General features: G+C 37.0%; 2 protein-coding genes across 3 annotated transcripts; one reads left to right on the forward strand and one right to left on the reverse strand.

The window, feature by feature from the left end:
• Nucleotides 1–3,267: 3,267 nt before the first annotated feature.
• On the forward strand, nt 3,268–6,079 carry ccdc167 (coiled-coil domain containing 167). Of its 2 annotated transcripts, none has more exons than XM_005809559.3 (4): nt 3,268–3,408; nt 3,584–3,678; nt 4,781–4,833; nt 5,302–6,079. In XM_005809559.3, the coding sequence occupies exons 1-4, from the start codon at nt 3,358–3,360 to the stop codon at nt 5,418–5,420; spliced, it is 318 nt and encodes a 105-aa protein (XP_005809616.1). In that variant the 5' UTR covers nt 3,268–3,357; the 3' UTR covers nt 5,421–6,079. The 2 variants fall into 2 exon arrangements, with proteins under 2 accessions (XP_005809616.1, XP_023203133.1); XM_023347365.1 differs by having other exon boundaries at nt 3,268–3,390.
• A 9,682-nt stretch (nt 6,080–15,761) lies between these two features.
• gpr6 (G protein-coupled receptor 6) lies at nt 15,762–18,593 on the reverse strand. The gene is made up of 2 exons (XM_005809557.2): nt 18,347–18,593; nt 15,762–17,203 (listed from the first exon to the last, which is right to left on the reverse strand). The coding sequence occupies exon 2, from the start codon at nt 17,192–17,194 to the stop codon at nt 16,193–16,195; it is 1,002 nt and encodes a 333-aa protein (XP_005809614.1). The 5' UTR covers nt 17,195–17,203; nt 18,347–18,593; the 3' UTR covers nt 15,762–16,192.
• Nucleotides 18,594–19,413: the final 820 nt, after the last annotated feature.

The raw sequence follows: 19,413 nt of genomic DNA on the forward strand, positions 1-19,413 counted from the left end.
TACAAAACAAAATTTAAAAATACAAGCAATACAAACTACACACAATGCTATGAAGTTGATTAAAAGATGGTGAGTGTATAGTTGATCAATTTTTGCCTTTAGTTTGAAATTATGCCTAAATGAGCTTCACCTTGTGAGGCTTTAAAAGTCTGTTTAGGGTTGGATAATTGCATACTTCGCACAAAAAAACATTGACTGCATAAAGATATCATTTGTAACATGAAATGGTATGCAGCCCCCAATTAGTCTAAAGGAATGCAAGTTTACTCTGCAGTTTAAGTTTTAAAATAGTTTGTGAGTTTCTAACCCGCATGTGGAAAGACTATAAACCTTCTGGAAAACCATCACGATCTGGATGAATGAGGATCCCCACAGACATGCTGACAAATTTCGTCCTCATTCAGTCTTGAATGCCACCATTCTAAACTTCAAAAGCATTTCTCTGACTCTACACATGGGTAAATTTTGGGTTTGTAGCTATTATTGTATTTGTTGCCAACTTTGACTGAATTGCACATTACTCCCATCTTTCCCACTCTTATGAATGCTGAAGAGAAATGTTCCTAAATATCCATTTATATCCCAGAAGATGGCAAATTATGAAGACTGTAGATTATCAAAGAGAAGTTCGGTGAAGGCACATCTTGGTCTCCCGTAATAACACATGTAAGAAATCGTCTGTCTCTTTGGTTCGCCAAAGTTAAAGACACCAGTGTTAACATAAAAAAAAGTTGCTGCTCTTTGTGCTGTCACGCTCATGCATTATCTTGTGATTCTCATTCTGTTCATCTTTTCACATCTACTTTAGGTGTTTCTCTCCCCTTATCAAAATGCTTCCAGTGTTTTCAGCTATCCTGTGACTTCTGCTATTATCATTTTTGTCTTTTCCCAGCGTCCTCTTTAGAAATCATTCATTCAACATTTTAACACTCATCACAGCGTGGCATATCACATCTGCACTTGTCAGCTTCAGAACCGCATACATAAAAAAAAATGTATCCATTGTGAGGAGATCTCACTGCGGTTTGTTGAACGCTGACATGGTGCCAATTTAAAAAAAGTGAGATTATGTGTGTCTAAAGACAAGTGATGAGAAATATCAGATTGCCACATGCAGTTTAGTATTTTACTCATGATACAATGAATAATATTTTCTAAAATTAGCAGACTTAAAACTGACAAATCAAATTATCGCTGGTTAACTTTAGCATTCTCTGTTACTGGAGGGTGATCACAAACACCTGGGAAAGTTGTCTCTAGGGTTCTGGAAATAGCTGTGCATTCCAGCTGTTGCACCATAAAGGCAGGAGTCTAGCTTTAGTCAGGGCCTTGGAAAAGTGAAGTAAATCTTTCCTCTATTAGATTTGCTGAGGGAGTCATCAAAGTTTTATTGTCCATCAGCTTGTCTTCAATGTTGAGTCTGGTGTGTCTAATTTTCCTCCAGATATTACCACATAGATTCCTTATGAGATTTAGATCAGAGCAGTTTGCAGGCCAATCAAGCATAGCAATTTTCATTAAAGTGTGTATAAATATTTTTGGAAGTGTGGGAAGGTGCTAAAATTCCAGCTGGAAAATTAAATCAATATATACTTAATGCTAGTCAGCAGAGGGAAGCATGAAATCTTTTAAAAGTTTCTGGTAAAAGTCTTGATGGGATGTAACCAGCAGATCACCCGACTCATCAAATCCTTCCTAAAAACTTCACATGGTCCCAAGAAGCATCAGTCATCAAATTAAAAGAAACACATGCTTGAAATATATCACTCTGACTGTTATGAATCCATATAGTTATCACTTTTTTTGGAATTGCTACTGAAATAAGTAAGCTTTGGTTGAGAAACCCCTTTAAATATATTCCCTCTGGCCTGAGAGCATCTCAAGATCACCCAAGAGGAGATGGAGAGTATTACCTGATAGAGCGACGTTTGGGTTTCCTTTTTGAACTTGATATCACATTAAGTAAGTAAGTGGATTTAAGGATCTAAAATAAAAAATGTTGTTTGTTAAGGTGACTTAATATAAAGTAAATAAAGAAGAAATCAAAAACTATCACCCAATATTTCTTAAGTTTCTTTTCTGTACATTTCTCAGAGTTTCGTCACATAAGAAGCAGTTTTAAATTTTAAAAACAATCTGATCACGCATTAGCGTCGCATTACTTGTTTTAAAAAGGTTGCTGGATTGTATGTGACAATTTAATTTCTATTGAATGTTTTTTTGCAAACCGCTTAATCGAATTTATCCTGAGTGCAAACTATCTTCAGAGGTAATTCCTCCTCTAGCAAATCATTTAACTTTGTGAGCAATAGTTCTCCGTTGGGGTCTCTCCTTCTGGACCTGGTGGGCTCTGGTGACAAAAGCACCAGAGCCCACACACAGCAACACACAGCATCACCAGCAGTATGGCATCGCCTCCTGGTGGACAGCATGGGGAATTCAGTTTTAAAATTATATTTTTTATTGGTAAACTGTATGTTCACTTTATTTGTTTTTCTATTTTTGAGTGCGGATTAATATTTTTCAGGTTTCTGCAAATTTTTACTATTGGAACTAATATGTCACTATAATCAAAGAATAACTAAATAAAACTTTTAAACTAAGTAAATAGAAAATCCTATAAAGATTATTATAGGCATCTTCCTTTTTTTTATATAATTGTTAAAGAACATAATGAAAATAAAAATCTGTGCTATAGAGACACATCGCAACAGCTGGAATGTCAAGAGACGTGGATACCTTTGTAAAACATGGAAATAGTTTAGCAGTTATTTTATTCTTATTAAGGTGATCTTACCTCAGCAAGCCTTAAATTACAAACAACTTTCTCCGTCTCTATTTCAAGTATTTCCACATCACATGTTATATCAAAAATATCTGAGGAGATAACTAATCAAGGATAAATAAGTGTTTATATTCTGCTTTCCAACATCATGCCCTCAGGTTGTGTTCCAATAGGTTTGCTGTACTTGATGTGCAACTATTGGCTCCCTGCTCATGAAAAGCGATATTTTTTTTTGATCAAATGAAACAATAAAAACGCAGAGCTGATGCTGAGCTGGCCTCTTTCCTCTTCTGTCGCCAACGTATCCTCTCAACTATAATATGACAACATTTGTGATGTAAAAATAATTAGGTTGCCACCGTATAATTGACATTGATCTTTCTTTAAAAAAAAAAAAAAGATCAAGTGAGGCAGGTGGTGGTTCTGTAGTAATGAGAGTTTTTACCAAGTGAGGGCAGCAGAGCTTTTTGTCACAGCGGGAAGGTAAACATTACGAAGAAGAAAAACACTTCCGTACAGTCAGATCTGTGTCCAGCTACTTGCACATTGCCTTCTGTCGCTTTAGTCACAGAATGGCTAAAATGAAAGACAAGAAACGAGAAAATGTAAGCATCGCTTCCGAGGTAAAACTTTCCAAGCTTTGTTTTCGGTTCTTATGCGTCAGTCGCTGTTTTTTTTTTTTTATGCCAAACGGTGTTTATCATTCATTCACTGTTCTGCTTGTTCTCTTTCTAATTTCGTTAAGTTATGTTCAGTGCACAGTGACCTCGTTTAATTAATGTCTCTGTATGTGTAAAGATTGACCGTCTGGAGGAAAGACGGGAGCGTTGCCAGGACAACCTGGAGAGGGCGGAGTTTAAAAGCAGGAAGGCGAGGCTGTCCGAGCAGGACAGGTGAGGGTGGAGAAGGTGGAGGTATCAGCTCTAAATACGCTGAAAAATGCAGTGAGACATTCATAAATCAATCAATCTGTCTGTCTGAATTAATATGCTAAAATGTTTTTTGTCTGTCTTTCCATGATGGATATATGACATGGAATTTTTTCTTTTCCTTTTTTTTTTTTGCTGCGTATGCAAAGTGATGTTGTGGAAAAATAACTCTACAGTCAAACAGAATATATTAAACACTACAACTGCAGTGTACCATTCATACACAAGGCTCTCTGAGGAGATTTTCATAGAAAAAACAGATAGAAAATAAGAAAGCATAAGCATACAAGTATCAGCTTGCATTCAATTCAATTAAAAAATACTTTATTTATCCCAAATGGAAATTAAATATCATATCATTCAAGTATTATCAAAAGGTCATTGGATAGTGATGCTGTGGGCAGGAAGGATGTCCGTCTTTTTGGTCTGTTCTATGAAGCTTTCTTTTCAATTCCTCTAGGACTTGGGGTCAAGGTTCAGATATTGTTTGAGCTTTTGAGACGTTAATCACGGTTATGCATTCTAACTGTCTAGAAGTAAGAGCAAAAATCCTTCTAGTTGCAGAGCATTTAGAACCAGAGGCAATAACTGTCCAAAATTCAATGCCTCAACCAAAAAATTTACAAACTAAACTCTCAAAAAAATAGCAACTCAGAACTAACTTATGTAAACACATATCAAACTGTCCAGACCATGTATCTCTTCAACTCTGTTTCATCACTACGCACAACTTGATGTTTGTCAATCACATAAAATCCTGATAAGAAATATTAATGTTTGTGAGTGTAATGTGAGTGTAATTACAAAATCATGTTTATTTGTATAGCACATTTCAGTAACAAGGAAACTCAAAGTGCTTTACGTCATTAAAAACACAAAAATCATAGAACACATAGTCAATCATTGAAACATTACATTTTGCCTTAAGAGATATGAATATGTTTGCAGGACACTCTCTGTCTTTGGGAATGTACGTTTGTGTATTATTTATTTTTTTATTTGGTTGTTTATTTTGTCGTATTAGCAATTGATGCATATCATTTTCCCATTCCACTTTTTTCCACAGACAAGAACTGGAAAACGAAATGGCAGTAATAAATGAGAGGGTGCAAAAGCTAGGTGAGCTGATACATCTAAAATAATTGTTCCTGGTGATACACTCCACTTGATTGCTAAACTACGTTAATGTATGATTTGGATATTTGATCATTGTTAACAAGTGAAGCTGAGGGACTCCCCGACTATAGCTTTTCAAGATTCTAGATTCATTTCTCACATTCCTTACATTAGAGCCAGCGTCTCTTGTATTCTTGCAGCAGTGCTCACCCATAGCTGGCAACATTTTAATTAACACTTAAATGTTGAGTTATGGGTCACGTTTACTAACAGAATGGCAAATTAAGAAAATGATATGCTAATAGCTAATTTGGCTGAACAGCCTCACAGGATTATTTTTTTAATTTTTATAGTTAGTTTTTACTGTGTTCTGTGCAACAACAAAACAATAACACTAATCAGTCACAGTTACATTAGAGACTGCTAGTTGCCAAACATTACATGTTAATTGGTTAAGTTGTTTTCCCTTAGATAAAGAGCTTGCGATGTTGAGAGGAGAGAACCGAAGGAACATGGTGCTGTCAGTGGCCCTGCTTACGATCAGTGCTCTCTTCTACTACGTCTTTTTCTACAATGAGGATGAGACATGATGCCACAGAGAACCTCAGAGGAAGCTGCTGCTCTTAACAAGTTCAGATCAGCCTTGTAACAGGATGATTATCTGAGCACTTACCAAATGAACAAAAAACCTAAGGACTGAAGCGTTTTTTTTTTGTTTTTTTAATGAGCCGAAGATTTGATTGAAATGCCTCAGTTCTGCCTCCAGGTGGCGTCATTGTCATGTAAAGTTTCTCAAATGGTGCCCTAAAGTTGCCAAAATTTACTGAACTGTCTTAATTCTAGATTCTGTACGATTTTTGAATCCTGTGGACCAACAGTGATAATAAAGCTTGTTGGGTAGATTTGCCTGTGAAATGAATGAACATATTCTTTAGCTTGCTTGTTGTTGTGTTTGTTTAGAAAACCCTTACTACACATAGGCAGCCTAATTAGCACACTGAATGTAAAGTTTGCCTTATCTAAGCCAGTTATTAATTACAGTGTATGCATGATTGCCTTTCATGCCTGTGTGTAAAAAAATATTAAAAATACACCTATCAGTTAATGCGCTTGACTTTTTATTGCTTCCTGTATGCATTTAATAAAAAATGACTAAGAACTGACATACAAAAACATTTTATGTTTACTTTAAATATACAATAATGGATTTGATTTAATTCATTTTTGTAAATAAATTCATATTTATCCAGTTTTGGAAGTCAGTTGTCATTTTTCACATGACATCCTGTGTACTACTTTCTGATCAAGTTGTTTCAGTAATAACATATTTATAGAGGCTTAAAGCCTTTTACAATTGCATGTTTATTAAGAAATTAATATATTTATGTCCAATTTAACATTTTATCTCTGCCAAGATGTCTTATAAATGAGCAAAATTGTTCTTTTTAAACTACTTTACTGTATAAGTCAGTCATTGCGTGTCAACATGACTTTTCCCCCTTTTAAAGATGCATGCACACCAAATTATTACATTCAAGGGTGCTATTTTGTTTAGCAGCTACCTGAAAAGATAAATCGAGTTGAAATGTTTCAATCTACTGTAGAGTTAAGGAATATAAGCCTTGTTCCATGATGCAAAAAATGATAGGGCCGGCTAATACGTGATAGTATTTTCATGGAGTTTCTGTTGAGAAAAAATACAAAATAAAAATAATGTAAAATATTGAAAATCTGAATATTTGATCAGAGTGAATTTTCAATTGGTTCCTGTGGGAGATCTTTTATTGTGTTGGGAAATATTTGTGTGCCCTCCCTCCTACACTCTGTTAGCACCAACGCAGACTTTGTCACGCCTCTGGCTGCTTGCTCTCTTATTCCCAGAGAAAACAAATATCAACAAACCCATTATGCAATCCTTCTGTGGGATTTAAAAGATTATCATTGTCGTCACCATCCCTGAATTAATTTGTATAATCACTTTGATGTTGAGCTTGAGAGTGCTTTAAAAAACATATTTTACACAAACCAACCGTATTACTTTTCATTACAGTTAAACTACGTCATGTCTCCATGTTCACTTAAGAAACTCATGATTTATTGACTGAGGCCAATGAGGTTTGGTAAAGGATAAGACTTGATAAATACTATTTTACATTGTTTTTCTGTCTCTTTGAATTTGTCTTTTTCTAGTTCAGAAAAATGTTTAAACTTTCCGTGAACATTTTAAGTCTAATCTCTGCAGTAAATATTCAATATGTACAGACAGAAAGTAGTCAAATGAATAAATACAATATTTCCAGTATGTTTGACAGAGTGATAAAATGTATTGTACTGCTTTCATAGAGCTACACAGTATGAAATCCAACAGGGGTCTTCAACCTTTACTATCCAAAGCGACATTCTAGCCACAAATGTTACGTGAGCTTTTTCATAAAAGACAATTTTGAATTTTTATGTTTGTATAAATATCAATTATAGGGAATTCATTATCGTTCTAAAAAAATCTCTGGCCATGCAAAGCTGGAAGGGACTTGAAGCAAGGAGTCCTCCACAGTATTGACCCAGGGGCACTGAATACAAACCTTTGACAAAATTGGCTGATTTTTATTAGCACCAAAAATAGCTAATAATTGCTAATAATTTTCTTCAACTAAATGACAGTTGAAGAAAAACTGTCATTTTTCTTCAACTTGTAAGATCTTCATAAATTCACTGACGTTGGTGGACATGTGACTAGTTTTGGAAGGCACTGAAACGCCCGAGGTTTGCAAGCCGCAGATTATCAGTAAAGAACTCACTTTGAAGACTCACCCAGAGTGACATGTACAAACATTTGAAACTAATTTCTCTCAAATCAGCAGCTGTAACGGCAGATAATCATTAGCATTTCAGTCTTTGTGCGCTGGGAGTGATGCAAGTCATATTCATGAGAGTGTCACGCTGCTTGTGGCTGAATATGTCCCTTCATGCTTAATTTCTGCATTAGTCACCATCGCTACAGTTAGGAGAAGAGGACCATCTCCCAACAATTTCTACTTAAAATCGGATGACAGCAGGGTTTAGTAAATTGAGGAGAATATTGGGGTTACGGGTGAAAGGCATGGTGAGGCACACGGTTGATTTGTCATAGAAATGATTTGGAGGAGTGCAACTGCCAGATTATGAAGGACACACTTTTCTACACTGTCCTTTAGAGGTTCAAAGGAGGATGTGATAAAGTAAACTGATGACAGGTAATCATGTTGGGAGTGAGGTGTGAGTGAATGAGAGCACCTGCTCTCGCTCTATCTCTTTAACCTTACTTTCCTGCAAGTCAAGTTGACTTTGTTTCACACGTTACATTATTGCAGATATTTCATTCAGTATTTCAGGTTTGCTTCATTTGGCAGAATAACTGCAGTGGTGTTTTGGTCAGTTTGACACTTGTCTGGGAAATAGTTTTAATTGGGGCTTCTGGGAGAAACTATTGATTGCATGTTTTCTAAAGTTCTGTGCTTTGCGCGGATGATTAAGTGTTTTGATTTTCTTTCGTATGTCTGAGAACTACAGCTAATACACAGCAGGTAATAATCAGAATGAAGATCTCAGTGCAAAGAGGTGTTTGGAGGTCAATGATCTCATAAGAGCACAGAAGTTACTTGCTCACACTGTCCTCAGAAAAGAAATCCTGTACTGTGGTTAGTTAAACATACATTTTCTCTTTTGAAGCTTGAATTTTGAAGGAAATTGTTGATAAAATATTTGACATCTAAACAATTTACCAAAATCAATGACAGTTTTAAGTAATCTTTCAACTTTACCAGTATTTTTATCCTGACTGGAAGTTGTATTAAGATGGGCTTCAAACTCAAAGACTTAAATTCCATCTCTAAAAACAAGTTGTCAAAAAATATCAGTGGAAACGTGCAACATACTTTCTAAGCAATTACAAGACGTGGTTGATTGCTCTTGCAATATTTTATTCCCGCTGATTATTGAGAAGGCTACAGAAGAGAAGATATTTTACACAAATAAACATTTAAGCACTTGTTTTTGGTGAAAATTGATTCTTTTTTAAACACTTTTTACTTATATTTTCTTATTCTTTGTGACATTTCTGTCTCAACAGTAACAAATTTCTTGGTTGAATGAAAATCATTTTAAATCCAAACGTCTAAGTTGATAAGTAGTATGGGTAATTAAGGTAATAAAATTAATGTATGATTCTCCATTAGATAAATACATTTGTAAAGATCATTTTCAGTTCTTGGTGAAATATAAATGAAGATGTCATTATGTCATGTTGTTCAGCAGGTTTTAACAACGTTCTCCTTTCCATAGTCAGTATCAGCACCAAGCAGAACACAGCCAGACATTTCTAATTTTTATTCATATTTTTTGACTCACTGGCTCAGATGCCGCTCTCCCAACAGATGGAAAACATCATGGCATTTGAAGATGTTCTGCCCGACAACTCATGCAAAAACTCATGAAGAACATAATTCAAGTTTGAGCACTCCCATTCCTTCCTGATGCTTCTTGACATTTCGTACAGTTATAAGAACATCTTTAATGCAAAACCTTTTGGATCGGTGGATGCAAGGATGCAGAATTGAAGCTTGCAACAACAGCAGGAGCATAGACATGATGAGTCAGAGAGGAAGTCTTGAATCTTAATGAAGCTGTCCATATTGGGAGCGCTTCATGGATGTTATGTAGAATATGAAGTACAATGCATGTGAAGCGGTGCAGCTCAAGTTGACTACCTTGTGTTTCTCCTGTCCTGTCCTCTTGCTTACAAAAAGGCATATTCGTTTTTTGTTTTGTTTTGGGTTTTTTTTTTAGAAACAACATTAAATTGTATTTTGACTTTAGTTTGGTTTCAGCAGATTGTAAATGTGGTTATCCACTACATTTGACATTTATTCTGAAATTTAGACCTAATTCTGAATCCCCTTCCTCTTCCTTTTACATCTGCCCCATCTTGAGAAAAATACTGCTTCCTATCCCTGGCTCTTTAAATCCATCTTTACCAAAGGAAGGATAAACCCCCTACTTGTTCCAGTTTGGCATAATGTTTTTTATTTTTCTAACAAAGGCTTGCTTAAGTTCCCTCTATTCCAATCACAATGAGCCTGAGAACCAAGTGCAATGAACCAGTCCAATGGCATTTTATGAAACACTACAAAAAGTATATTAAAACAATTATGAAATGTTTTGTGAGGATAAGGCAGTGATACAGTTGTCAGATTGTACTTTGTTGCTGGTGGATGATTTTGGTTTTTGATATAGGCCAAATTGGCAGTTTCCCAGGGCAGCAGTGGCAAAGGGACGAAGGTTGCACATACACACCAGATGGGAAAAACTTGTGGGTAGGCCCTGCATACATTTGATTAATTTTATTTTTTCAAAGAGCTTGACTTTAATAACTTGTTGCTGATAATAAGAAGACTATTGATTACTATTACTATTGATTTCACATTACTATTGCTTTCCAGTTTTTTCTGTTTTCTAACTTGAGATGGAGTTTAATATTCCTCAGATTTTTTTGTTGTTGTTGTATTTTTTATATATTTTGAGCAGTCAGGACTAAGAGTACCCAAATGCAAACATAGCCTGCAGGTAAGTACAGAAACTTCAATGAATGTGAAAAACACAAGGCTATGTGAGGCAAGGTTCAATTAGCCCAAAATTCTATATAGACACAAATCCAAAGAACATCAAACATTACTGATGATGAGCAAACAGGTGATTATCTACGGCTGACACAGACAAGGCGAACAGAGGCTGGGTAAACAAGCCGGGTGTACAGGCAAATTATACATAGTGGCTGACACAGCTGGAAACAATGACGACAATCGTAGAGTCGCAGCAATCAGGGAGTTCGGATTGTCTTCCAAAAAAATTGTGAAAAAGACAAAAACTACGTCCAAATGAACAAAATAAATATAATGAGTTATGAGACAAAAAGCATTTCCAACGTTATAAAATACAGAAAAAAAATAGCAACAAAATAAAAACTAACTGAAGACAGAATTGAAGCTTCAATCTCCTACCTGTTCCAACTCTGTTTTTCTGCTGTCCATGGATGTTACATCCATCCATCCATCCATCCATTTTCTTTACACCCTTGTCCCAACTCTGGTCGGGAGGGGTGCTGGTGCCTATCTGCAGCGAACGTTTCAGGCGAGAGGCGGGGTACACCCTGGAAAGGTCGCCAGTCTGTCGCAGGGCAACACAGAGACAAACAACCATGCACACACAGACTCACAGCTAGGGAGAATTTAGAGAAACCAATTAACCTGACAGTCATGTTTTTGGACTGTGGGAGGAAGCCGGACTACCTAGAGAGAACCCACACATGGGCAGGGTGAACATGCAAACTCCATGCAGAAAGACCCCGGCCCGGGAATCAAACCCAGGACCTTCTTGCTGCAAGACAACAGTTCTACCAAGTGCACCACTGTGCAGCCCTGGATGTTACATGTACACACCCAATAGCATTTCCAGAACTTTCCAAAAACCTGGAAAATATCAGGTTGTAGTGTATAAGTTCTTAGGATCTTTAAAAGACATCAAAACGCCTCTTCAAGTCAACCCTGGATTGCTTTTGTGTTTGCTTGATGTGAAAACAATAGCACAATTATTTTCTGCACCCATAAATATTTTCCCACATGCTCGGAATGTTAAATATGATAGTTTACCAACAACATTTATTAGGAATAAATGCTTAAACACTGACTAAAATAGGGAGAAGCCTCAAGCTGCAGTCTGCAGTTTATGGGAGAGGTTCCTGTTTGACCCTACCCCAATTTTTAATTTTTTTTATTGATACAATATGGATTTTTTTTTCTTTTCCTTTTTCTCATATATTCTTTTTCTTCTTGGACATTTCCTTTTTTTATTGCAATAAAAAATGTTGTAATAAAACTTATCTTTCACTTTTTAATCAAATATTAGTTCCTATATACCACAAAACAATAATTATGCTGTTAATCATGTTTTTTGATTCAGTCAACTCAAATATCATTACACTGCGACTTAATGTGGTCCAAACTTGGCCTACATAGAGCACACTTATGCCTACTAGAACCATCTATTTAGGGAAGACCTTCTGCCCCTTTACCTGTAGCTGAACCTTTAAGACAAACATAGTTAGGAGCAGAGAGTACAGTGGTTAAACAGCATGATGCTGAGTGCCCATAATACTTATTAAGCTCAGTGTAGCTTGAAAAATTTCTCTTAGTCTCACTTACTACGTCACAACGTGTTTTTCTGAGAAAGTAGAAGCTGAAAGGAGCAGTTTACGGCTGCTGCTTTCTCTCTCTCTTTCTCAGACATACTCTGATCTTTACATGCTTTTCTTGCACGCCGCACACACATCGCAGACTGGATTCAGGCAGCACATACACACCTACCTTCAGTCTGCTAATTCAGTAATGACAAATCTTTGCAGGTGCCAGGCTGCTAACAAGCACATTCAAGCAGCTCAGTCCTCTGCCAATTTGTGCCTACCCACCGACACACACAACAACACAAGCAGCCTTTACTGGCAATCAGAAACATGCCTCTGAGAGAAGCATAAAATCTGTTTTTCAATAAAAGCTTTTAGGATTTGTAAACTGGTGGGCGTGAGTATTACTCATTTTGGGGCCCTGACTCTGTTTTCAGAGTCCCTTTATGGTGACTTGTCACCCTGTTTAGGGGATAAAAACCATGTTTTGATATTAAGGTAAATTCTTGAAACTAAATGCTTCAAGGAGTTACTGTAATATTTCAAAACGGTTATTTGAAGATATATAAAAGAGTTGCTTCCTCTTTTGTAGTGTACAAGTTACACTTTAATGTCTTCAAAAGTTGTGAGATTATTTAGGATGAATTTATCAATATCTTTTTCTTTGTACGGTGATCATTCAGTCAGATCGTTATGTTCAGTAGTTTTCAATGTGGCTTTTGCTAAAGACAAAACTTAAAAATTATGATTATGACAGACCCAAAATACAAAGCTGTTAAAAAGTTTTCCTCCCCTAATAGATTTATTCTGTTACTTTTTCTTCTCAGATTTAAATGCTTCAGATCATCTGATAACTTTTTGTGTTAGTCAAAGTTAGCTGGAAAGATTATAAAAAGGAGTGTTCAAATGATGATGTAATTTATTAAGGGAAAAGTCACCCAAGCCAACCTGGCCCCTGTGTAAAAAGGCTCTACGTGGAAAGTAAGCTGAGTTAAAGCTGTTCTGTAAAGATATGTGTTTTTTATATCCCCACTTAGAGTTAAATCAAGATATTTTTTTGCAATTGTTAACTTACAGTATATCTTCTGATCTTGTTTATATTTATGCATGTGCCTTGATTATTGTAAAATCAAAGATGTACATATGAGTTGGAGAGTCACTCTAATGTTTTTTGTGGTTCTCAGAAAGCTGTTTGTGAAGAAAGAGATTAGAGATTGGAGCAAACATTTCTTTTCCAGCTGTGTTATCCCTTATCACTTGTTTCTATGACTTTCCTGGGAGATCATATCCATATGAATAGGAAAAGAAAAAACAGTAAGGGAGTAAAAGCACCTGTTTAAGGGATTACATAATCCATAACACCTAAGCATTTTCCATCAAACTAATGATGAAGTCAGTAATAGTAATGTTTCTATGGAGAGCATTTGCTACAGCCCTGTAATTATGTTATTAATGAGGGAATCATTTGACTGTGTACTTTAGTGATTGCCCAAAGAGTCACTCAGGTCTAAGTCAAGCCAGCATTACATAATTCAAACACAGCTACGAGCTTCTGTTTTGTCTAATGGATGCTATGTTCAAGAAGTACCTGATTTATGACCTCTATATACCAATAAAAAATGTGGTAATTTTTCTGTATCGTTGGATCAGAGAAAATATTAAGAGGTCATGCAGCAAAAAATGCTGAAAGGCTGCTCTAGTTGCAAAAGTCATCTGGAGCAGAAGAAAATAAAACAAGATAATTTATCATGCAGCAGCCATGTTGGATTTCAACTGTGACAAATGGAGAAAAAAACACATGAAACTGAGTAAGACTACTTTTGGGTCAAATGACCTTTTGGTGGAAATCACACATTAAGGAACATGAAACATGAAAATGACCATTCAACAGAACAACTTAGAACTGCATGTCCTGCATGTTTTACTACTTTTTAAGGTTTCACACAACTGGTTCATTAGCAGGGCTCTGCAGAACTTTGACGAGGTAGTTGGACCAATTTAATCCAGCTGTGTTGGAGCAAAGACAAAACTAAAACTGGCAGAAGTGTTGCTGGACACTCATACTATAGCCGGTTCAACTGGTTACTTTTAAAGCATTGTAAAGGAACTAGTTTTCAGGGGAGGATCAAAAGAGACATCTGTCAAGGTGAAAAAAAACACTGACTGAGTAAACATGACCTCCTCTCTGAGTGGCCAAACCTCAGTTTGTGGTCTATTAGTGGCCTTCAGTGTCCCTCACCTTTCTCCCACTTAATGTTCTGCCAAGAACTGAACAAAAGCAGCTTTGATACTGGAGGCGGTTACAGAGAAGGAGATATTTATTAATGCTGTGTGAGAGCTACTGTCAAAATGTATTTAAAATGGTACTTTCCACCAGAGGTTAAACAGGAATTACAGGAAAGAGAAAAGAAAGGAATGAAAACAACAAAGGCAAGTTTGAGTTGTTCAATAATGTTCACAAGAAACCTCAGAGGTCTTCAATGAACACCATCTAAAGGCAGTTTGATTTTATTGGATTTTATTTAAGGGTGTCAGAGTAAAAGGACTGGATACACATTAGCCCTTCTTTAGATTTACTTGTAAAGATAGTTTGAAACCATGTATTATTATACTACACACTACACAACAGCTTGTTGTAGCTGTTTGTATGTCATATAAAATCGTGTGAAAATTCAAGGAGCCTTAAGACTTTTACAAGTCACTTTAAGTATACCATAATGACAAAACAATATAATCTATGGTAGAAGGAAAATTAAGATATCAGTTCCTGTACTCTGAAGCAGCAAATAAAACAGATTGAAGTAAAAATAAAAAAGTACATTTCTGTCAAAAGAGTTGCTGTGTTTACTGAGCGCATCTTAGACTGCTGCTGATGTTTTATAAAAAGAAAATTCATCAAGTCCTCCCACATACTCATTCATTCTTATTGCTAAACATCACTTTATTGAATTCAAGCATTTCAAGTGGAGTTTACCTATTTCTCACTATTCAACTTCAGGGTTACTGGGAGCTGAACTGTGTTAGAAATAGTTTGATAAAAGCAGGTGTAAAAACATTTATGAGGAATAAATTTCAGATCTCCTGCTGTTAAGCACCGATTTCGACCCCCTTTGGCACACTGACGGCTCTCTGCTACCTGTTTAAACAGCGTGCCAGATAAACCACTGTGTTTGTGGCTGCAGAGTCTTCTTAGAACAGGCAAAAGGCTCATTATCATTGCTGGCCATGCTTTGTCACACACACATCCACGTGCCTGCTGCTGCCTTGGCCCTGAGTCATAGCTGGACATGCTAAAGAGATGAGAAGAGTTTAAAAAATAAAACTCTCTCAATGATTATATGATGTGCAGGCATGTCGAATGGATCGTGTCAATTCAACTAAGTACTAAATGTATTGCCTAGTTTGACTTAATTTAGATATGTTTTACCCACTTGATTAGATGGCAATGCAAATGTCTGCACATTCTATCAAATAGAACAATTTCAGTGCTTATATTTCTCTGGGTTATTCTGCCTCAAACACTCCTGTTCACACGCAAGCACACTGAGCAAACATGATTTGAATGTGTCTGGCTGTCAATTTAAGCTTTTTTCCAGGACTTGCTTTCACAGTGGGCTATTAGTCTATCCAAACAGACCCACCTGGCAGAAAAAGACGAAAACAAGTCACAGGAAGCAAAGAAACATGCAACAGTGAAGACACGGGATGGCGAGAAGGCAGAACTTTATTCCTTTATTTGTTTGATACAAAACGGACTTCATTGACAATACAATACAAAATAGAAAAAATGGCACAGGATGCACACAGGTTCAAAACATTTAAACACATCCGAAGTCAAACAATACTGCTTTGGTATTAAAAAACAAAACACTCAATAAAGTGCAAAAATATTTTCCTCTTTTTTTTCTCAGTTAAATACATTCACAGATTTGTTGTCCTTTTTTAATAACAAGAATTCTTGTTCACAGCATTTCTAACTTTTCTGAACTTGTTTCGAGACATATTAAAGTGCAGGTACGATATCCACGCCCCATTTGTGTCTGAAAAGCATTCACTGTCGGCAGTAAGCCAATTGTCTGGTTTGTCTTTTTGCTCGGTCTCTTCTAACGCACACACACACATTCCTCCAAACACATCAGAAGCACCTTTTTAGACCTCACTTGGTGACCTAGAGCGATAAGAGCCGTTGGCCTGAAAGCAGCCACACAGAAGCATGTAAATAGAGCGTTGGATCTCAGAGTTTCTGTAGGCGTAGATAATGGGGTTGATCATAGAGTTATAAGTTGCGGGCAGCAGCGTAGCATAGGTGTACACTGATGGATACTCCCTCTCACCTACAAGGCAGTAGATGGCAAACGGCAGCCAGCTGGCACCAAAAGTCCCCAAGATGATGGCTAAAGTGGACACCCCCTTTTTGGTGGCAACATAATGGGATGTGGCGAAAAAGTGCTGCTGCAGGGCAATCTGGTGTGCGTGTCGGCACACAATCTTGCAAATCTTAAAGTAAAGGGTCAGCATGAGCACAAAGATGACGAAGAAAGACGTGGCTAGGAGCATGAGGTTGCTCCGGGTCAGAGGGCGGACAATGCTGCAGGAGGCTGGCTCGTGCAGGCAGTTCCAGCCCAGCACTGGTAGCAGACCCAGCAGCAGAGACACCCCCCATGTCACAATTAGCATCAGATGCACGCACTGCAGCGTCTTGTCTGAGAAATACGTCAGGGCATTGTAGAGGGAAAAGTAACGGTCCACGGTGATAGCTAGGAGGCTGCTGATGGATGCCGTGAAAGATGCTACCAGAAAGCCCACCGTGATGAGGCTGATGGTCTCGGAGGAGATGACATACTGGAACACAAAATTGAGGATTAATCCCATGCCAGCCAGCAGGTCTGCTGTGGCCAGGCTCCCGATCAGCACAAACATGGGAGTCCTTAGGGTGGGAGTGTAGAAGATGATTGCTACCACGATAGCGTTCTCACAGGCGATGACAGTGCCTGACATGCAGAGCATGATGTCCCACGGGTTGACAGGGAACTCTAAGGGAGCGGTGGACAGTTCTAAGCTGCCGTTGTGTTGGTCCAAAGACTCAACCTCCATCCATGGGACAGGTTCTCCGACTGCAGAGGAGTCATTCACAACCAGGGACTCGTTCATAGCTCCACCCTGCAAAAGAGTAAGAGCAAGGTTGTTCTTAAGGAAACTATCACTTTATCATGAATTTACCTTTAGTTGGTAGAATATGGGGAGCTCAAAATTTGTTAAAAGGTTGCAATGGCTTTAAAAGGCATTTCAACATCAGTACTGTGAATTTACAACAAAACATAATTTCAATGCCCTTTTAAAGACAAACAGATCCAACTTTTAACCATAAATGTAGAATCTTTTTAATCCCTCAAAATTTGAATCACATAGAAAGATTGAAATTATGTGACATGGACTCCAATTTAATTCTGATTTTAATGCTACACAGTAAAAACTCTGTTGATCAAATAAGTGGTAGTTGGTAAAAAGGTTGTCTAAGCAACACAGCTCATTGCATTTAGTCACTAACTTTGCAGCAATCCCTCATACTGAGCCATAAAGTGCAACAAGCTGAGTACTAAACTAAATTTAACAAAGAACACAATCAATCATCCAGCAGCATATGTAGAGAACAAGCAAATATTGAACTAAGCAATTCCCAAAGTGATAATAGGAACATGCACTATAGACCATCTGTTAGAGGAGAGTAACGTGAAATTTCCCCATAAAGTTTACTTTTATGTTGCTCTGTATAGTTAAAGCCTTGATTTTAATCACTCCAAAATGCTTTCTTTACAGATAAATAAAACAGCTGCTTGAGATTACTCTCTACAAGACATGTAGATGCTCATAATTTAAATGTATTCTTTTCTAGTAGATTATATAGACCAACCTTTCAATTTCAAAGAAAAATAATCCTAAAATGTTATTTGCAGATTCTTTGCAGATGCTAGTGCGCCAGCAGAGGAACTGTCCCTGGTCCTGAAAGATCAGGCTCAAAAAGTTAGGGTGCTTCTTCGCTAACAGATTAAAGCTTCTGAAAAATATTCCTATATGTTTTAATAGCCACCCCACTCTGTTATTCTTACAGTAAAAAAAAATCATTTCAATTTCAGAAAAATAAAATCAGTGTGTTCTGCTTGCATTTCTCTACATTATGTTTGTAAAAAGACTCCCATAGTTCTTACTCTGATATTATCTGAAGACCAAACAATAATATAAAAGATGATAGAAGGATTCTATTTTTTAGTCTTTGGTACTTTATAAAAGGCTTAGACAACCTACCTTTCTGACAAAGCTGTGTGAAGTAGAATTGTCGTTCAAATCGAGCTTCAAATCATAAAGAGGTGGAGAATGAAGGTGCTTGGGTCCCTCTCAGGTGAAGCCCTTGATCTTGTTGTGCTTCCCAGGCATGGGACACACACCCAGGGCAGGAACGCTGTGAAGCATTGGCTGCTGTTCAGCTCGATGGAAAGAGGTGAGTGTGAGGAGGCGGAGGAGGTTGAGGAGCAGTATAGAGGGGAGAGACAGAGTCATGCAAGGAGCGTTTCAAACTGTGGAGACAGCGAACGAGAGAGAGAGAGAGGGGGAGGGAGACGGAGAGAGAGGGAGAGAGAGAGAGCGAAACACAGTACTTGGCTCTCTGTCCTTCCTTTGGATTAATCCAGCAAACAGAGTCATAAGAGAAATCCAGACAGGTTCTAGAAGAGACTGATGGATATCTGATTTGAAGCGAGCAGTTAAAATGTTGCTTTGCATCAAACTCTGTTGGAGATTCTGAGGAGTCCAACCTGTTTGAAGCAACAGAAATACATCTGTACATGTCATTGTACTTTAACTACTATTAAAATGTACTATTAAAAATAAGGAATCCAGAAAGCAAGAAAAAGCTCAAACTGTTTATATTACCTGCTGTTTTTGAGCAAACATACCAAAAGCGTAAAGTCAGCCATATGTATTGATGTAAAAGCATGATGAATAAATTACAGTAATCTAAAATCTTTAAATAAAATTTACTCGGTGTTATCATGGTTGTTGACATGTCATCATATCTTGTAGGTTTAACTTCGATTGGGTCAGTCAAGTATTGGTCTCAAAATATCATCTCTGTAATAGTCAAGTAGAAAATACTTAAAAAAAATAGTCCATGCAAATTTTTTACTTAAATTTCAATAACAAACCTGTGTATTTTTTTTCTTTAGAATGTAACTAACTTGAATTATAAATTTTGAAGCAAATGACTCTATTAGTTGGAGTACATATTCTACTTCAGGGAAGTGCAAGGGTGGAACTGCATATTCACATTGTGGAAGTTAAACCTTGCAGCAACATCTTGTTGAATCTATCTTATA

The sequence above is a fragment of the Xiphophorus maculatus genome, chromosome 15 (assembly GCF_002775205.1).
Source record: "Xiphophorus maculatus strain JP 163 A chromosome 15, X_maculatus-5.0-male, whole genome shotgun sequence".
NCBI classification, from domain to species: domain Eukaryota; kingdom Metazoa; phylum Chordata; class Actinopteri; order Cyprinodontiformes; family Poeciliidae; genus Xiphophorus; species Xiphophorus maculatus.

Coding starts and splice junctions, on each gene's coding strand:
- ccdc167 (XM_005809559.3), top strand. CDS start 3,358: ATGGCTAAAATGAAAGACAAGAAACGAGAAAATGTAAGCATCGCTTCC. Junction 3,409..3,583: donor ATGTAAGCATCGCTTCCGAG/GTAAAACTTTCC, acceptor GTATGTGTAAAG/ATTGACCGTCTGGAGGAAAG. Junction 3,679..4,780: donor AGGCTGTCCGAGCAGGACAG/GTGAGGGTGGAG, acceptor TTTTTTCCACAG/ACAAGAACTGGAAAACGAAA.
- gpr6 (XM_005809557.2), bottom strand. CDS start 17,194: ATGAACGAGTCCCTGGTTGTGAATGACTCCTCTGCAGTCGGAGAACCT.